The sequence below is a fragment of the Sapajus apella genome, unplaced genomic scaffold (genome assembly GCF_009761245.1).
Source record: "Sapajus apella isolate SASKATOON/1434 unplaced genomic scaffold, GSC_monkey_1.0 scaffold7, whole genome shotgun sequence".
NCBI lineage: Eukaryota > Metazoa > Chordata > Mammalia > Primates > Cebidae > Sapajus > Sapajus apella.
Window position 1 is genome coordinate 37,711,129 of NW_022436947.1, and position 20,898 is coordinate 37,732,026.

Consider the following 20,898-nt stretch of genomic DNA (forward strand, 5'->3'; position numbering starts at 1 on the left):
TTCTATTGGGTCTTCCTGCTCTCTTTTTTTTAGTGACCTTTAAAAAACAGCTTTATTGAGATACAATAAATTTGTATTTATATAGAGATTAAATTTACCCACTTAAAATGTACAATTTCATGGTTTTGATACATTGACAGAGTTGTGTGACCATCACCACAACCAACTTTAGAACATTTCCCTCACCCCTAAAAGAACCTATGCCATTTAAAAAGTCACCCTTCATTTTCTCTCAACCCCCTAGCACTATACAGTTCCATTCACGTTTTGACATAGTTAATTTCTAATTTTATTTATTTATTTATTTATTTATTTTGAGGTGAAGTCTTGCTCTGTCACCCAGGCTGAAGTGCAGTGGTGCGACCTTGGCTCACTATGGCCTCCGTCTCTCGGGTTCAAGTGATTCTTCTGTCTCAGCCACCTGAGTAGCTGGGATTATAGTCATGTGTCACTGTGCCTGGCTAGTTTTTGTAATTTTAGTAGAGATGGGGTTTCACCATGTTGGCCAGGCTTGTCTCAAACTCCTGAGCTCAAGTGATCTGCCCCACTCGGCCTCCCAAAGCATTAGGATTACAGGCATGAGCCGCCGCACCTGGCTGATGGAATTAATTTCTCCCTCTTTTCTCCTGAACTCAGAAGAGGGAGAAGTTAATTGGTCTCAGTACTTCAACATGGATACTTCAAACTGTCTATTACACTTATGTTTACCAATATATCTCCCATTTTAGAATGGAGCACTTTGAAAATTCTCCTTTAGTAATTTTTCCCCATGAAATTCATCCCCTATTTCCACAGTAAAATGTCTTTTCAAAAGATGGAAGGCATTATACTTAAATAGAATGTGTACAGAAAAATATTAAGACCCTCAGAACACCTCTACTCCTTACCTCAACACACAAATTCAGCATTTAAATTAGTTGTTTAATCCCCGTCCAGCAGAACATGAAGAACCACCCTAGACGGTAAACTAAGCATCGTCTCAGTGGCTTGTACTTTGACGTAAATAAGCTGTTTATGTTCAAATGTGCCCTTAAGGGTCATCCACAAGAAAGGGAGGCATAGTCAGACCTGACAAAGATGATATCAGTGAAAAAATGTTCTACTTTCTTTGGTTACACTCTTTCTCCACTAGCAAAGTGAACATGGGCTCCTTCATGAAGAGGGATTTTAGATGTTGACTACCACATTCTCCAGATGCCTGCCTGTGTTTATAATGAGGTTGTTTGTCAAATGGATTTATTCTTTCTGTGGATGTTTTAGCACCTACTATGTTAAATATGTTCTGCTAGGTGTCGGAGGGAATTAAAAAATAAATCATTTTTCAGTTCTTGCCCTCAGGGAGCTTCAGTTCTGTACTTGAGTAAAAAATCATATTATTTGAGTTCGACCCTCTAATAGGGAAGTCAAAACAATGCCATCTGCATTGAATTTGTGAACATCAAAGTCTTGTCCAGTTTTGGAGTCTAATAATATACAGGGGTGATAATTTTATCCAGCTACATTTTACTATTTTTTTCCCCTTGAGACGTAGACTGGGACACAGGCTTACATTTAAAGAGTTGGGTAACATTCATTCAAAGAGCTTTGATTTCTAAGCTTGTCTTATCAACTATATTACTTTCAGAAGGATTTGAGTATGTTGTGGACAAATTCATAAGCCATTCTGCAATATAGGCACTCAGTTTTTGCATTTATGTGTTCAAACATTTGGGGATTAAGTCTTGAATTCTTTTAAGTACAAGAGAATGGGAGTATTCTAAATTTGTTTGGATGTTCAAGCTTCTCTAGACAGGAAAATGCAGAGAATGAATTGCCTCCTCATCTCAAGCACAAAGTCAGATTTCCTACTCCATCTTCCTCTTCCTGGTCCCATATTTTCATCTTCTTTGTGGTTGTCTCTCTGAGGGTGTTTAAGCCAACTCTCTCTCCTCTCCTTGCCCAACCTTATTTGCATTTTGCCAAGGTTTTTCAACAAGTGTATGATCACTTTGACACTTGATTGGCATGCTGAACGTTTTCAAAGACAGGTTTTCTCTGTATTAGAGTACAGTGCCACTCATTATGGTTATTCTTGCCATTCTTTTTGGAAAAATTGTACTGTACACATTTTATCTATCCATACCCATTCAAATCCTACATTTTGGTAATGGGGCATCTAGAAAAATTGCTGACAGCTTGAATACAGTTAAGAGTAATGTTTCTCAAAAGCTCTGCACTGGCCTCTCATGCAGTATGGGTGCATAGAACCTTCCCTATAGCAGAATCACAGAGGTTTGCAGCTTAAAATAGAATCTTGTGTTCTCTTTAAGGTATGATTTACTGTCCCTATAAACCAACCAGTTCCTATCTGAGTATGACAGGTGCTCTGACCTGCAGGATTTTATTATTTTAAAAATCCCTGACTACTGGAAATAGTAATGAATAGAATGTTAAACATCAATGATCCTGCTGAGTGTAAGCCTTTACTATTCTTAGTGGTGTGAGGAGTGGCCATATTTGTGATGCAGAATTCTCAGAACTACATCATCTAGCCTTCTCATAATTTACCTCTTCCAGATAGATAGATACCTGCAATGGTCTATTCTTTTCAGGACTTATGTAGTGTCAAACATTGGCTGCACCACTAATAGTTAAACTGATTGCCCTGTTGAGGTTTCTGGGGAGATTCATCAATCCTTAAATAAAAATCTGCTGGTACTCATTGTATTTTCTATAGTGTTACCTATACAAAAAGCAGCTTATTGCAATCAAAGCTTGCAATTCATCTGGTCTTGTAAGTTTCAATTTAGAATCTGTGCTTGAAACCTGTTTTTCTGTCTCTCTTACTTCACAGTCACACTACTGTCTTACTTCAGTTTTGCACTTTCAGGGGGAAGGATGCTTGAATCTTTGAGATTCTCCCTCACCCTAACCCCAACTCTAGCTGGCATGTAGCCAATATTTTATTTTAGCCATCTCAAATTTATCATAAATTTAGTGAAAATCTGTTCAGCTATTTAAAATATTTTGTTAGCAGAACCACAGAAGCTTAATTACACACACACATCTATGTATAAAGGTATATGTGTATAAATATGGACTGTTACTGAAGTCCTGTTGTTGAGAGTGTTTACTATTCTTGTCTTTCAGAATAATTTTTGTAAGTTTAAAATGGATCCATTTTTAATTGCTTTCCTGCATATGAAGAGTGAGAAGTGTTTGACACTTTTTGACTTTTGAGCTCAAATTTCTTGTGACACAGTTGAACATGCATGGGTTCACATTTTAATGAAGTGTCATTGTGATAGAATGAGATTTTATTTCCAAGGAAAGGGAAAAGGAGGGAGTAATTATGCTTTTTTTTCCTTTTTTTTTTGGAGATGGAGTCTCACTCTGTCGCCCCAGGCTAGAGTGTGATTGCATGATCTCGGCTCACTGCAACCTCTGCCTCCCGGGTTCAAGCTATTCTCCTGCCTCAGCCTCCTGAGTAGCTGGGATTACAGGCATGAGCCACTATGCCTTGCTAATTTTTGTAATTTTAGTAGAGATGGGGTTTCACCATGTTGGCCAGGCTGGTTTCAAACTCCTGACCTTGTGATCCGCACTCTTCGGCCTCCCAAAGTGCTGGGATTACAGGCATGAGCCACTGCACCCGGCCTGAGTAATGATGCTTTGAGCAAAAGTATTGGCTTCTTTTTAATTTCATTTCAACCTAGTATCAGATAAAGAATATGAAGAAACCAACTCTTGCATATATATTTTTCTGAAATAGGAGGAGAGATAATAGAAAGATAACGGGGAAATTGCAAAGTCTGTTAGAATTTGATAAACATCTTCTTTCTGTTTTTCATGCAGGATGAATCAATGAGACACATTTCTGAGGGCTGTCCAGGGGTCCTGTATCTCAATCTGTCTAACACAACTATCACCAACAGGACAATGCGACTCCTGCCGAGGTAATGCTTGTGTTATTTGTAGGACACTGAAAATAATTATGCTCCCAAAGTCTTTGACTTGCTCTAGCATTCTGCAAAGGCAGTGTTGCCTTTATCAACACCCTGCCACTGGGACACTGCTATTCTGACAAGGGACTGCTGGATGCTTTCAAGTTCCTAAGCTGGTGCCTGCGCTCTCCCTAGTTGGCCAGTTCAGTTTGAATAACTGGTTTTCTGCCTTGGCTAACATTTTTGTCACTCTTACAGCAATGTGCCCAGTAGCTTGGGTTAGACTTTGCCTGCCCGTTTCTTTCTGGTCCCCCATCCTGGGCAGTCGAGCTCTCTGGCCCTTACATTCCAGTTTGGTGTCTGGGCCCTCTTCTTGATAGAATGCCAACATCCTCGTTACCAAACATTGAACACTCTTGTCCCAGATCCCTGTTTCCATGCTCTGGCTACCTGTTGAGACCCTTACCACCTCTAAGGAGCCTCACACTGGTTATTTTTTGACTGTTTATGGAGTATTGACAACACTGAATATTGCTTCTCTTTTTCGGAGGAGAAGGGACAGAATAACAAAAGAGTTGACAGAATATTCAAATGTATCACAAATTTATGTCAGTTATTCTTTTTAGTTTGTTTTTTTTTGAAACAGGGTCTTAACTGTGCCACCCAGGCTGCAGTGCAATGGCACAATCATGGCTTACTGCAGCCTCAATCTCCTGGGTTCAAACAGTCCTCCCACCTCAGCCTCCTGAGTAGCCGGGAGTACAGGAGTGTGTTACCATGCCCAGCTAGTTTTTGTGTTTTTCTGTAGAGATGGGGTTTCACTATGTTGCCCAGGCTGGTCTCAAACTCCTGGGCTCAAGTGATCTGCCCACTTGGGCCTCCTGAAGTGCTGGCATGAGCCACCGTACCTGGCCCAATTCTTTATTTTCACTACAGAAAGACCAGTAAAGAAGGGTATATGATCACACTAGGAGAGATTCAAATTTGACTTTGAAAAAACATTTCTCAAACTATTGTGAAAGAATGAACTATTTTTGAGAATATAGCTTTTTGAGCTCCTTTGAAAAATAACAGTGATGAGACATTTAGGAAAGTTTACATAGAAAATTCTGGGTGGTAATTTTCTTTGTCTTCTGACTCTAACCATTTTCTGCAAAGGTGCCAGCCTAAGAAGTGGGACCATATTTTCTGTTTATCCCATTAACTAAGCTGCCACTTTTAAAAAGTCAAATCTATAAAGCTTTCCCTTTGAAATTTCTTCTGATGCTCTTAAATATAGTCTTCCTCCTGCCAGGCATTTAATATACATTTGCTTATTTGTGTGTATGCATGTATTTTTACTTAAATATGTAGTCAATCTAGAATTAATCTTTGTAGATGAATGAAGCAATGATCTAAATCAGGGGTCAGCAAGCTACAGCCCATGTGGCCCAAGGCTTATTTTTGTGCAGTATATAAGCTAAACATAGTTTTACATTTTGAATGTTGTTAAATAGCTAACCAATTATTTCGGCAGCATTTATTGAATAAAACTTTTATCGAATGATGTGTGATTTCTCCTTATATATCTAAAATTCTTATACAGGCAAGAAATAATTAAAACTCATTGCTTTCTAATATTTTTCTACATGTTACTTTATCTGTGTTCTTGTGGTTGTTTATGTCTATTGTATCTCTTTGGTGAAAATGCTACAGAATAGAGTGCTACTGCCCATTTTTTCCCAAATCCATGTTTGGTGACCTCTCATTGGCAGCTTGGATTTGGCCAATATGGAAGTATTCTATACCATGGAAAACGTCAAACATTACAAATCAGGGCTTGATTTATTGTTTAGACTTAAAGTGATGGAGAACACAATTAGTGAAGCAAATTAAATTTAAAAGTAGGTCATGTCTGTAGCTACAACATTGTGAAGTAGCACAAAACATTAATGTTCTCTCAATACTTGAAAACTGTTCTTTGATTTAGCACAGAAGACACTCACATCACTGACAGACAAGCAGAGTTTAGACATATACCTTTGACATATATCACTTGTGTTTTATTAATGTTAATAAAATAGTTCATATTGGAACTGTAATCATTCTTCAGGTTCAACTGTTGATTGGCTAACTACATTTATGAGTTTCTTTGGCAAAAGTCAATGAAAACTTGGTGTGAGAATTGACTGGCTACGTGGAATTTACAGTAAAGAATATTGTATGTTTTATCATTTGTAAGTTGTATGCTACATGTCCTTTATATCCATAAAATAGTAAATACAAAATATAAAATTTTATAGTAAATGCACATACATTTATATGCATACTTTTTTTTTTTTGGAAAGCCAGTTGTTACTTATCAGTATACCAATAATTAAACGAGGAGTTAATTTATATATTTTTATTTGCATGATTTGATTTCTCTCCTTTTAAAAGTAAAAAAAAAAAAAAAAAAAAAAAATAGGGCCATGAAATGACTTCTAAAGAAGAATTTGGGAAAAGTATATAATTTGATAAGTATTGTTTCAATTTTCTAAACCAACTATTTTATATTTGCTTTTTCTTTGAACCAGTAATATTTATTTATTTATTTTTTGAGACACAGTCTTGCTTTGTCACCCAGGCTAGAATGCAGTGGTGCAATCTCGGCTCACTGCAACCTCTACCTCCCTGGATCAAGCGATTCTCCTGCCCCAGCCTCTCAAGTAACTAGGATTACAGGTGTGCGCTACCGTGGCCAGCTAATATTTGTGTTTTTAGTAGAGACGCGGTTTCATCATGTTGGCCAGGCTTGGTCTCCAACTCCTGACCTCAAGTAATCCACTCATCTTGGCCTCCTAAAGTGCTGAGATTACAGGCATGAGCCATCGTGTCTGGCCTGAATTCATTTTTAACTGCTATCAACATAGTTACCATTGTTTTCTTTTGCTTGTGCTTTTTCGGGAATAACTACATTTCTCTGTATTTTTAACCTTTGTGACGTCGGATTTGAGATTTATCTTTTATGTGTAGCACGTAGCTAGCTTCTATTTTTAAATTAATTCTCTTTGCATTTTTAAGAGAGCAGTTTAAAAGATCACTATTTATTGTCAACATTGAGTGTACGGGCCATGTGTGATGGCTTGCTGTAGCCCCTGCATTTTGGGAGGCAGACTGCTTGAGCCTAGGAGTTTGAGACCAGCCTGGTCAACATGGTAAAACCCCATCTCTACAAAAAAATACAAAAATTAGTGGGGTGTAGTAGCATGCACCTGTAGTCCCAGCTACTCAGGAGGCTGAGGCAGGAGGATCACTTGAGCATGGGAGGTCAATCCTGCAGTGAGTCGTGATTGTGTTTTGACAGAGTGAGACCCTATCTCAAAAAAAATTTTTAAGTGTATGGTTTTACTTTTATCATCTTGTTTTACATTTTGATTTTTATGTTACTGCACTTAAGAGTTTCTGACTTCTGCTATATGAACTATGTTTCCTTGTATAATAAACATAGGTATTCAAAAGATACATAAATATTCTGTTGTATATTCTAATTAGTAGCTATGGGCATGTTTTTAAAAACATAGTTTGACAGGCATTTCTCTAATTACCAAAGTCAAGATGAAACAACAACTTTTGAGTCCTCCTATGTTACACAATGATCTAATACATTTCAGTTGTCCCTCTACTTCTCCCTTGAATTTGATGCCCCTTCGATCCTACTCCCCTGTATGAACACGTTAATTATAGTTTTTGCTAATCATTTAACTTTCTTTTTAATATTGAATTTTGGTATTCACACGCAATATTGTAATCATATTTATAATGAGTATGTAGTCTTAACTCTAGGCCATTCATTGATGGTCTTTTTTCTTATAACTTACTTATTCTTTAGCCTTGACTTTGATTCATCTGATGATAACTAGAAATTTAATTTTAAAAATCTTTTTTCAGTAAAGATGCTTGAGAGAGTTTTAGCCATTGATCTCTGAAAATTAATATTATTTTGCAGGATAAACAAAAACTTATCTTTATGTATAGTTCTTGAATCATGTTCTGTATTTTATCTTTAAAACCCCAATGTTTTAAATATTGGCCCATAAACTTTGATATTTCAGGTTATAGAAAGTCTGAAGCTAGCATGATTTTTTTGTTCCTTTGTTGGTAACCTATTTTTTCCTGCTAAAATGCTTGCAAGACTTTCCTTTTCTGTGAGAAATTAAAGACATTTCCAAGCTTAATTGTGTTCCTTCAATTAATTTTTCCTGGAACACATTAAACCTTTTGAACACTAAATCATATTTTTTTCTCAGCTGGGGAAGGCATTTTTCTTCATAATGCTTCTATCCATTTGTTGAGAGTTTATCATAAGAATATCCTTTTATTTTTAAAGCTGATTTTATTCCTGTCCTTCAAAGATGTTTCTTTCATCATTTTTATCTCTGTATGCCTTTCCATTAGCATACTTCCATCTCTTTATCAGTAGTTCTTGAAATATATTTTAGGAACAGCAGTATTCTGGTAAATGCTTAACAACTGGCTGGTGGCAAGGATGAGGAGAAGCACCAATTCCTAGTGCTTACTGATTTCTGCAGTGTAAATAATTCCACTGTGGCCAATTTTAAGCTACCAACACAATGTCACTGAATGTGGAGTTGGGAAGAGATGCTAACAATCAACTCCCTTGAGCTGGTGCAATCTGGCTCCAGTGACCACTGTGGGAGGTCCCTGAGGTTTCTCTAACACCCTTTCAGAAATTCCTTAAGGTCTTCCAGTCCTGTAATATTGAATGCCACTCAGTACTTTCTTGAGGCATTCTGTACTATGATATATAACTGTGTATATATGTGTATGTATATATATGTATGAATATATGTGCATGTATCTATGCACATAAACATAGAAAAGGAGTATTACAAAATCCATAAATCATAGGTGAAAATCTGAACTTACAAAGTAGATGATTTGGGAGCCATTTGTTTTGTTTTGTTTTGTTTTGATTATAGACAGGGCCTTGCCCTTACATCCAGGCTAGAGTATAGTGTGATGATAGCTCTCTGCAGCCTCAAACTTCTGGGCATGTCCAGCTAAATTAAAAAAAATTTTTTTAGAGGCATGGTCTCATGATGTTTCCCAGGCTGATCTCAGACTCATGGTCTCAAGCTATCCTCTTGCCTCAGGTTCCCAAAGTGCAGGGGTTATAGGCATGATCCACTCTGCCTGATCCAGAGAGTAGTTTATATCACATTACAAATTATTTTTAACTTAAAACACACTTATTTTCAATCATACATTGAAACAGTTTTTTTCCCCTTAGAAATTGAAGGTAATATGACAGCTATGCATATCTTTTTAGGGACATTTATTTTACAAATGAAGTTATACCTTTAGTAGGCAATAGATAGAAAAGCAGGACCCAAAATAAGAATTTTGTTTGGTTTTCCCTTCTAGTTCTTGCCTTTGAGAGAATATTCAGAATAGATACTGCTTGATACTGATGTATTTTGTCATATAAAAAAGTATACTAATCTATGATAAAAATGCATTTCATAATGATTCTGTTTTTGCTGTTTTCCATTCTTTCAAATATGCTTGGATATGCAAAAATGTTCTTGAAACTGTAAATAACCAGAAATGTTGGTTGTTGCTGCTGTCATTCTCTCTTCATTGCCTTTAAGATTTCTTTCCAAAAAAAGTACTTGCCAAAAGAAAAATGTAATTTGTTTGTCCTTGGCAACAGTGATTTGCCAACTTTTTATTTGAATATTTTTTCTCACTTCTTTGGGGACTTGCTCAGTTTTTTTTGTTGTTGTTTGTTTGTTTTTTTGTTTTTTTTTTTTGAGACAGAGCCTTGCAATTCCATCGCCAGGCTGGAGTGCAGTGGCGCAATCTCGGCTCACTGCAACCTCTGACTCCCTGGTTCAATCGATTCTCCTGCTTCAGCCTCCCAAGTAGCTGGGATTACAGGCATGTGCCACCATGCCCAGTAATTTTTGTATTTTTAGTAGAGACAGGGTTTCACCATTTTGGCCAGGATGGTCTCAATCTCCTGACCTTGTGATCCACCCGCCTCAGCCTCCCAAAGTGCTGGGATTACAGGCATGAGCCACCGGGCCCGGCTGCTCAGTTTTCTAAAGTTGAAAATGAGGGCTGCCCAAAGCTCATGCCCATTCCAGGAAATTTGTTGCCTCTAAATGTTTTCAGAATGAAACACTTTCTGTTTATTCCTCTTGCCACAGCCTAGGTGGTACTCTCAGAACCTCATCTGGCACAGTATCTTGGTGGTGCTGCCTCTGGTCTTTCCTCCCTTCAGTCTGCTCTGTCTCATCCTGGAACAAGAAGTGTCATCCTGGAACAACCTTCTTATCAAGTCTTTGACACACTTAAGATCTAGATTCTTCCCTTACTCTCTGTTAACATTATGCAATCAAACTTCTCTGCCTAGGTTTCCCAAGAGAAACCCTTGACTCCAGTCATCTGATTGCTACATGCTTCACATTCTCTATAGTTGGAATGCCTTTCTCCTTCTCAAGGCTAATCCACAGGCTTCACACCTTAAGTCTCACCATCTACCAGAAGTCCACAGGGATTTTTCATTTTCTTGAATTCTAATAACAGCATTCATTCACTTGTTCACCATGTATTGATCGACTAGTTTGTGCAAAGCCTTCTGGGCATACGGTGCTGAGTAAAGCCATTATGAATTTTGCTCTTTAATTGATTCTTAAATGTTGTAGTGGAGTAGTATCCAATTGTTTTTTACATAGATGAATTGACATTTCAATTGGCTTGGAAATTTCTTATTGTCAGGGACTATCATGATCTATAGTCTTACCAGTGCCCATCAAAGTGGGGCAGACAGGTTGCCTTGACTGGACAACTTCAAGGTCTACCCTATAAATAGAAGGCCAGATCACTCCATTTAGGTTTTCTTCAGAATTTGATTACTTGAAATACCTCTGTGAAACCAAAGAGCCCAACACTCAACTCAAGAGGATCCACGTGCAAATTCCCTCTTTTACAGACTAGGCTTTGTCTTGGTTACTTTTTCAGAGAAATTTTTATTTAAATACATAATCTTCTGTTCATTCTAGTAGCAAGTCTTTCAGGTGTTAGAGATTTAACACAAATGACTTCTATTCTTTGATAGAGAAAAGCCAAAAGAAAGGAGAAAAAATAATCTTTGTAGTTTCTGTAAGAATTGTAATTTCTTAAAGATTATAGCAGTAGCAGAAAAATAAATAAATCACAAAGAGAAAACTCACACCCCCCCAATAAGAAACAGTTATCAAATAATTAGAAAAAGATAAAAACAAGCTGTAAACACTGCCTTAAAGCAGAATTAGAATTACTAAGTGTTCTCTGGGCTTGGAAAATGATGAATCAGATTTTAGTCACATAAGGGACACGCATCTTTGCCAAAATTCAGAATAAAGAGTATGAGTATTGCACAAAATTTGCCACCTGTGATTTCACTGTCAACTGACACTTTTCCCATTCCCAGCAGCTTTAAGTCTGCAGAACCGTAAATCCCTAGAAAGACCTACAGGGCCACTCAAGATTCCCGAACTTTGCTTTCAAACTGATGGTTCCCATGACGTTCCACTGTGAAAAGAGCCATCCAGAGACTTTCAATCCAGGAGTCACTTAGTCTAATGAACAACCTCTTTTATCTAAACCAGAGGTTCTTAGCTGAGGAGCAGTGGATTCCCCCAAGAGGATCAGGGATAGAGTCCAGGAGCTCCATGAATTTTAATGCGGGATTTTAAAAACTCATCTTTATTTTCATTTAGCTGTAACTGAAATGCAGGTTAAGACTAGAGAATTAATAGCAGTCTCTGGGACATTTTCACCCATATAAATCACAAATATATTCTTGCTACATTTTAGTTGTTATAAGTATTCCAAAATATCACTGATACTTCACAATCACAGCAGTTATTAGGACTGCCACTAGATTGTATTTAATATTTTAATAAAGAGGCACATATATTACAATTCCACTCATTTGTTCTTTTAAAAAATATTTTGATAATTATATATTTCAATATAATTGGCTGTTTTTGTAATCTTATATATTTTATTTTATGCATTTAAAAATATGCTGAGAAAGAGTCCATAGACCTCAGCAGACTGCCAAAAGCCAAAGGTGTCTGTGACATTAAAACAAAGTTAAGAGCACCTAGCTCAATTTTCATTTTTAACATTTGTTAACTGATCACATGGATTTAAAGAAATTGAGTAACAGGTATAGATCAGGGTATAGACTCAATGTGAAATCCTCAAACTCTTGGAATTATTGTATGCACCACTCTTGGAGATAAGTATCCATTTCATTAAATGGAAGAATAATACAAACTCCATAAAAATAATGTGTTGTTGTCATTTTACATAGTAGTAGCAATAATATTACATATTGTTTTAAATCTTCTACTATGTCCCTGCTGATTTTAATTGTTATAATTACTCTCAAGATAATTCTATGACTTCTACGTTCTCATTTAATTGTCACACCTTTAAAGGGAATAAGCAGATCAGATTACATCCATGTTACAGATGAGAAAACTTGAGAGGTTCAGGAAAGCTGGAGACCCCACAGTTGATCAGCGTTAAAAAAAGATAATATTTTAATCTACACTTAACAAATGAGAAAACAAGCTCTGAAAGGTTAGGGAGGTTGCAGTAAGTGTCAGGACTGGGGTTTGGTCAGATTCCAAAACCTTTTGTATTTTGCATCGTGTCATGCTGCCTACCTCACTATCTCTTTATTATTGAGCTCACATAGATTGTTAGAAATGACAGCCTGGCATGCCTCCCCCCACCCCAAGAAAATTGTACTCAGTTGAATCACAGGGTACACTCAGGGAGGGGAAGATAATACATTTCCAAAACTTTAGCACAGCTCAGTCCACTCAACAGCCCCAAGAGAGGGGGCGTGTCTTTGGGATATTAGCACTGCTTTCCCTTTCAGGCCCTGCCCACCTTGTCGCTGATGAATCCGAAGCCTTCTCCCTCATTCTGTTGAATCTCACGTACATAGCCATTCCCAGATCAGGATGTGTATTCCGAATCAAGTAATTTTTGCTATGGAATGCAAATAATTATATCATATAGATGTGTTTTCAAAATCTGACTAATGGTCAATGCTTGTATATCTTATTTCCCATTTATGGGAAGATAGACTTTATCATTCACCTGTGTGATTTTGTGAGGCAGAGAAGCATTTTTCTCTTCACTTTTCTTTCTTTTTGCTTTCTAATTTGCTATTAAGCTGTTGCAGATTACAAATCAAGAGCATGATTGCTAATTCCGTTAGAAAAGCAGGCAGTGGTGGGAGTCCTTGGCCTCTTAAAAAGTGCTAGGCTTTCCGGGCACAGCGGCTAATGCCTGTAATCCCAGCACTTTCGGAGGCTGAGGTGGGTGGATCACCTGAGGTCAGGAGTTCGAGACCAGCCTGGCCAACATGGCGAAACCCCGTCTCTGTTAAATATACAAAAATTAGCAGGGTATGGTGGTGCATGCTTGTAACCCCAGCTACCAGGGAGGCTGCGGCAGGAGAATCGCTTGAACCTTGGGGGCAGAAGTTGCAGTGAGCTAAGATTGCGCCATTGTGCTCCAGCCTGGGCAACAAGAGGGAAACTCCATCTCCAAAAAGAAAACAAAAAAAGTGCCAGGCTTTGGAGGGCTTGGAAAAGTGTCCACAGAGTGTTCTCAAACTTCAAGCCCTCGTATGGTAGTATGGGCTCATCCTAACTACCCTCCTTTTTTCTGGAAGCTCTCATTTTGGTCATTGTGGTAATACCATATTTAATCTGTTTCAACTCCAGTGAGATTTATAGTCTCTGATGTTGCTTTTAATTCTTCTCATGTGTTGCCCACTTATTTGCAAACTGGTCTTCTTAATTCATGTTAAACTCTGCATATCAATTAGTCTTTCATTAACTATAATAATGAAACTGTTACTTATAAAATAATGCATATTTAAACCTATTTTTTCAACTCATTTATTTATCAGATCTCTTTTAAGAGCCTAGTTATGTTTAATTTTGCCTTCTGCCCCAAATCCTCACTCTCCTGTAACAGTTAATCTCCATTTAAAAGTTTATAAAGGATTTGCCCTTCTAGATATTTTGCACATTATTTTGGTGCTCCAGAGATAAAACCTAAAAGTAACAATAAACTCTGCAAATTTGGTTTCACTTCCAAATAATGTAATTGCCTCCCCCACCTCACACACACTAAAAAAGCTTTATCCCAGTCAACTTTCTTAAAATTCTAGGCAAGTATTATTGAATTATTAATACTTCACTTGAAATGTATTATAATTATGTGTTACCTTATATAACACTGTAGTATCCTTTAATAGGTAGAGAGTTAACAGTAAAGTTAAACTGTTGAACATCTGCAAGAAGAGTTGGATTTACAGTTTTACTTTTCTTTGTCATAGTGGCTTAAGCAAGATTTGAGAGAACAACTGAAGTATAATACTTTCCTTCCTCCCTTTCTTGCCTTGTCTTTTCAGGCACTTCCACAACTTACAGAATCTTAGTTTGGCTTATTGCAGAAGGTTCACAGACAAAGGCTTACAGTACCTGAACTTGGGGAATGGATGCCACAAGCTCATCTATCTGGACCTCTCCGGCTGCACCCAGGTTTGTCTTTCAGTCTTCTCTTTGCTGCAGGGAGTGAGGAAGTTCTCCGGAGAACGGGCTGCATTCAGCCCTCGCGTTATACTAATGCTGTGCACGGACTGCAGCACACTTTTCAGAGGTTTTAAATTACATGGCCCCAGCTGCTGAAATATTCCCCAGGATCGCTACTATAGGCTCTTGGCTTCCTTCCACTGGAGTGTCACACAGACAAGCAGGCAGAGCTCATTGGATGAGGAAACGGACCACTTTTGTGGAGACAATCTAAGCACAATTCTAAAGCAGAGTCCAAATCCTGAAAAGTCTAGAGTTGCTACCAAGACACAAACAAAGGAGAACGTTTTAGGTTAGAATTTTGCACAGGATTCCTGAAAAGTCAATTAACTCCCACATGGGTTTTTTTGAGGGGGTAAAATGCTACAAGTGATAAAGAGGAAAAGAAAATAAAACAAAACATTGTAATTTTAAAAATTGCATTACACCCTTGGGCTAAATAACATGAAGATTTGAGATCTGCATGGGAAAATATTTTAAGGTTGAGGGAACAGGACTTGGAAAGTTGGGCAGAAAATTGGGTAAAGTTGCAGAGGATAGGACATGGCACTTTGGAAGTAGTTGCTGCCTCATTGATCATTTCTTCTGCTTTAATTTCAGTAGATTTAAGCCATAATACTTTTAACTTACTTTCTGGCTGAAATAAGTTAGTTATTATTGATAGTTATTATTTCTGGAGTCATTACTGTATGCCAAGCATTGTGTTGAGTGCTATACACAGATCAGACTTACTCCTAATACAATGCTGTGTGGTATGTATTTACTATGCTTGTTTACAAATGAAGAGACCAAGGCTCAGAGTGGTTGAATAAGTTGCCCAAGGTTGCACAGCTGGTGAAAGCACATGGCACTAGTACAGTATTAAGCATCCGTTGGTAGACACTGGGGCAGGCAGAGTCCCCTGGGAGAGTGGAATATATAGGGGCAGCACAGGTTTCTCCTTCAGGTTCTTGAAAGGATAGAATTCTTACCTAGTCACCACCACTGACATCCCATGGTATCCTGATGCACTGGGTAATTGGGAGGAAGTTGGGGCAAGGAGAGGGGGATTCTAAGTTAGGGCTGTAAACATCTAACATTAATATTTGTTTAAAACTGACCTACTGATGTATAGCTTTTTAAACATCAACATTTACCATAACTTTATGACTGAGATGGCATTGACGTTCTCCTCAGCATGACTGAACTTTAGATGGGCTTCTTACTAACTGTAGGCCCTGACTACTTGTTTTCTTGTTTCTTAGAGCATTTGTTTCAGAAAACTTGGAATTGTAAGTTCTTCCTCTGCCTCCTTTGAGAGGTGTTTTTATAAAAAGCTTCTTGACGGTTTTACAACTCAGGAATGTCTTCCTCAAGGACCTGGGAGCTATCCCTTTGATATATAATCATCAAAGATAGCACCCCCAACTCCCAGTTCCTGTGGGAGGGTAGAAGCCTAACTTTGATGGGCCCCAATTAGCAAACACAGATGGCCTAATCACAGAGAAAAATATTTGCAAACTCAGGAACAACTTAATGTGCTTGACATATCCCACTGATAAGCCTCCCTACTAACTATAAATCCTTCAGTACTTTTCTAACTCACCCCTGTGCTTAACCCCTCCTTGTTTTACGTTTTTCAATCACCATGAGGCAGTTATTATAGCAATAACATACAAATGCACACATAAGTGTCCTAAGGATAAATATTCTCAGACACATTTAAGTTTAAATCAGAAGCTTCAAATCTATGACTTACTAAGCAGATATGTGTGCAAAACACAGATAACTGGAGGAGACGGAGCAAGATGGTGGAACAGAAGGCTCCACCCATTGTCCCCCACCCAATAACACCAAGTTAACAACTATCTACATAGAAAAAACACCTTCATAGGAACCAAAAATCAGATGAGCACTCATCATACCTAGATTTAACTTCATGTGGCTGAGTCACTGAAGAGCTAGAAACAACAGTCCTGAATTGGCAATGCCACCCCTCCATCATGGTGCAGAGAGCCTCTCCGGGCACTGGGGGAGGGAAAACACAGCAATTGTGAGGCATTGAACTTAGTGCTGTCCTGTTGGGTCAGTGAGGAAAACTGAACCAAACTCAGCTGATCCCCACCCACAGAGGGAGCATTTAACCCAGCCCTAGACACAGGAGAATTGCTAATCCCAGTAGTCAGAACTTGAGTTCCTATACATCTTGCCACCGAGGGCTATAGTACGCTGTGCCTCCAGGTAAGCTTGAAAGGCAGTCTAGGCCATAAGGACTGTAACTCTTAGGCAAATCCTAGTGCTCAACTAGGCCCAGAGACAGTGGACTGAGGGGCACATGACACACTGAGACACCAGCTGGGGCAGCCAAGGGAATACTGGCATCATCCCCTGACCCCGACCCTGCAAAGAACCTGAAGCCACACAGCTCATTGCTTCAAAGGAGACCCCTTCCTTTCCCTTGAGGAGAGTGAAGAGTGGGGAGGACTTTGTCTTGCATCTTGGATACCATCTCAGCCTTGGCAGGACAGAGCAACAGTCAGAGTCATGAGGCCCTCATTCCAGGTTCTAGCTCCCAAGTGACATTTCTAGACACACCCTGGGCCAGAAGGGAACCTGCTGCCTTGAAGGAAAATACCCAGTCCTGGCAACATTCATCACCTGCTAACTGAAGAGCCCTTGGGCTCTAAATAATCAGCAGCAATACCTAGCTACTACATTGAGGGCCTTGGGTGAGCCTGTGTGACTTGCAGGTTTCAGGTGAGACTCAGCATATTACCAGCTGGGGTAGCTATGGGGGAAAACTCCTTTTGCTTGAAAGGGAAAAGCAATGGGGACATTGCCTTGAACCTTAGATACCAGCATGGTCACAGCAGGTTAGAGCACCAAGGGAGACTCTTGGTGTCTCCAATTCTAGAACTTGACTCTTGTATTGGCAGTTCTGGACCTGCCCTGGCCCAGAGGGGAGCCCACTGCCCTGAAGGATGAGTACCAGGCGAGGCAGCATTCACCATAAGCTGACTTAAGAGCCCTTGGTCCTTAAGAGAATGTCATTGGTAGTTTGGCAATACTCTTCATGGCCTGGGGTGGCGGTGGCTACAGGATAAGGCTTCTCTGCCTTTGGAAAGGGAAGGAAGAGTGGGAAGGACTGGATCCTGTAGTTTGAATGCCAGCTCAGCTGCAGTGCAATAGAACACCAAGTAGACTTCTAAAGTTTTTGACTCTAATCCCTGATTCCCAGAGGGCACTAAGGACTCACCTGGGGCCTGGGGGACCTCACCACCCTGAAGAGAAGGATACAAGCCTGGCTGGCCTTGCCACCTGCTGATTGTAGAGCCCTAGGGCCTTGAGGAAACAATGGCAGTAGCCAGGAAGTGGTTATAGCAGGCCTTGGCAAGACCCAGTGCTGTTATAGCTTCATGTCTGACCCAATGCAGTCACAGTGGTGGAAGCCATAGGGGTGCTTGTGTCACTCTACCACAAACTTTGGGTGGCTCAAAACAGAGAGACTTTGTTTGGGAGACAGTAAGGGAAGAGAACAAGAGTCTCTGTCTGGTAATCAAGAGAATTGTTCCAGATCTTGTCCAAGACCATCAAGGTGGTACCTGGACAAGTGTACAAGAACCACAGCATTACTGGGCTTGGGGTGCCCCCTAAAGCAGATACAGCTTGGATCACACCACTCAAGTTCTTACAAATATCTGGAAAGCCTTTCCAAGAAGGATGGCTACAAATAAGCCCAGACAGTGAAGACTACACTAAATACCTAACTCTTCAGTGCCCAAACACTGAAGAATACTAGCGTTAATACCATCTAGGAAAACATGACCTCACCAAATTAACTAAATAAGGTATCAGGGCAATCCTGGAGAAACAGATATGTAATCTTTCAGACAGAGAATTCAAAATAGCTATGTTGAGGAAATGCAAATGAATTCAAGATAACACAGAGAAGAAATTCAGAATACTATTAGATAAATTTAACAAAGAGATTGAAATAATTAAAAAGCAGAAATTCTGGTGCTAAAAAATGCAATTGGAATATGGAAGAATGCATAAGAGTCCTTTAATAGCAGAATTGATCAAACAGAAGAATTAGTGAGCTTAAAGACAGACTATTTTCCTTTACCTCTTGGGTAAAAAGACGAAAGAAAAAAAAAGACAGACTATTTGGAACTATGAAGTCAGAGGAGACAAAAGAAAAAAGAATAAAAAACAATGAAGCACACCTATGGGATCTAAATAGCTTCAAAAGGGTAAGTCTAAGAGTTATTGACTTTAAGGGGGAGGTAGAGATGGAAGTAGAAAGTTTATTCAAAGGGAAAATAACACAGCCTGGCCAACATGGTGAAACCCTGTCTCTACTAAAAATATAAAAATTAGCCAGATGTGGTGGTGGGTGCCTGTAACCCGAGATAATTTGGGAGGCTGATGCAGGAGAATTGCTTGAACCAAGGAGGTAGAGGTTACTTTAAGCCAAGGCTGTGCCACTGCACACCAGCCTGGGCAACAGAGTGAGACTCCATGTCAAAAACTAACAAAAACCAAAGGGATAATAACACAGAACCTCCAGAAACCTAGAGAATGATATCAATATCCAAGTACAAGAAGGTTATAGAACATCAAGAAGATCTAACCCGAAGTAGACGACTTCAAGGCATTTAATAATCAAGTTCTCAAAGGTCAAGGAAAAAGAAAGGATCCTAAAAGCAGCAAGAGAAAAGAAACAAATAACATACAATGGAGCTCCAATATGTTTGGCAGCAACTCTTCAGTGTAAACCTTACATGCCAGAAGAGAGTGGCATGACATATTTAAAATGCTGAAGGAAAAAAAACTTTTACCCTCAAATAGTAGATCTTGTGAAAATACCCTTCAAACATGAAGGAGAAATAAAGACTTTCCCAGACAAAAGCTGAGAGACTTCATCAACAGTAGGCCTGTCCTACAAGAAATGCTAAAGGAAGTACTTCAATCAGAAAGAAAAGGACATTAACAAGCAATAAATAATCACCTGAAGGTACAAGACTCACCAGTAATAGTAAGTATACAGAAAAACACAGAATATTACAACACCATAATTGTGGTGTGTAAACTACTCTTATCCTAAGCAGGAAGACTAAATGATGAACCAATTAAAAATAACTACAACATCTTTTCAAGACGTAATCAGTACAATGAGATATAAATAGAAACCTCAAAAAGTTAAAAAGCGGGGCAGGGGGACAATGTTAAAGCATTGTGATATGGTTTGGCTGTGTCTCTGCCCAAATCTCATCTTGAATTCTCATGTGTTGTGGGAGGTAATTGAATCATGGGGACAGGTCTTTCCTATGCTGTTCTCATGATAGTGAATAAGTCTAACAAGGTCTGATGGTTTTATCAGAGGCTTCTGCTTTTGCATCTTTCTCATTTTTTTCTTGCCACCACCATGTAGTAAGTACCTTTTGACTCCTGCTATGATTTTGAGGTCTCTGCAGCCATGTGGAACTGTAAGTCCAATTAAACCTCTTTTTCTTCCCATTCTCAGGTATTTTTTTATCAGCAGCATGAAAATGGACTAATGCACATAGAATTTTTATTAGTTTTTTTTTTTTAATTATTGCATTTGGGCTCTGGGGTACATGTGCACATCCTGCTTCCTGCAGAATTGTTGCATAGGTACATAGATGCCATGGTGATTTGCTGTCTCCATCCTCTCCTCCCCTGTGGCCTGCATCAGGCATTTCTCCTGGTGTTATCCCTCCCCATCCTCCTCGCCCCCCTCGCTGTCTTTCCCCTCCCCTTCATCCCCCCACCTAGTCCTGTGAGTGTTGTTCCCTTCTCTCTGCCCAAGGGTTCTTATTGTTCATCACCTGCCTATGAGTGAAAACATGCGGTGTTTGGTTTTCTGTTCTTGTGTCAGTTTGCTGAGAATGATGGTTTCTAGATTCATCCATGTCTCTGCAAAGGATATGAGCTCATCATGTTTTATGACTCCGTAGTATTCCATGGTGTATATGTGCCACATTTTCTTTGTCCAGTTTATCATTGTTGGGCATTTGGGTTGGTTCCAGGTCTTTGCAATCGTAAACAGTGCCACAATGAACATAGGCATGCATGTCTTTATAATAGAATGATTTATAATCCTTTGGGTATATACCCAGTAATGAGATTGCTGGGTCAAATGGAATTTCTATTTCTAGATCCTTGAGGAATCGCCACACTCTCTTCCATAATGTTTGAACTAATTTACACTCCCACCAACAGTGTAAAAGTGTTCCATTTTCTCCACATCCTCTCCAGCATCTGTTGTCTCCAGATTTTTTAATGATCGCCAGTCTGACTGGCATAAGATGGTA

The 20,898-nt window shown here is 39.0% G+C and overlaps 2 protein-coding genes across 19 annotated transcripts in view; one reads left to right on the top strand and one right to left on the bottom strand.

Annotated features, from left to right (window-relative positions):
* LRRC17 (leucine rich repeat containing 17) overlaps positions 1-14,626 on the bottom strand; it is a 30,784-nt gene extending 16,158 nt beyond the window's left edge. Inside the window, exon 1 of one of the 2 annotated variants that reach the window (XM_032276392.1) lies at positions 14,471-14,626. The gene's annotated coding sequence lies outside the window, so the exon portion shown is untranslated. The remainder of the gene's footprint in view (positions 1-14,470) is intronic. The other variant, XM_032276391.1, reaches the window with a different exon arrangement.
* Positions 1-20,898, top strand: part of FBXL13 (F-box and leucine rich repeat protein 13) — a 262,519-nt gene that overhangs the window by 103,767 nt on the left and 137,854 nt on the right. For all 17 annotated transcript variants that reach the window (XR_004268363.1, XM_032276371.1, XM_032276367.1 and 14 more), the window contains 2 exons: positions 3,835-3,935; positions 14,401-14,530. Coding sequence is in view for 16 of the 17 variants with exons in the window: in XM_032276371.1 (XP_032132262.1) it covers positions 3,835-3,935; positions 14,401-14,530 (231 nt within the window). In the remaining variant the exon portion in view is untranslated. The remainder of the gene's footprint in view (positions 1-3,834; positions 3,936-14,400; positions 14,531-20,898) is intronic.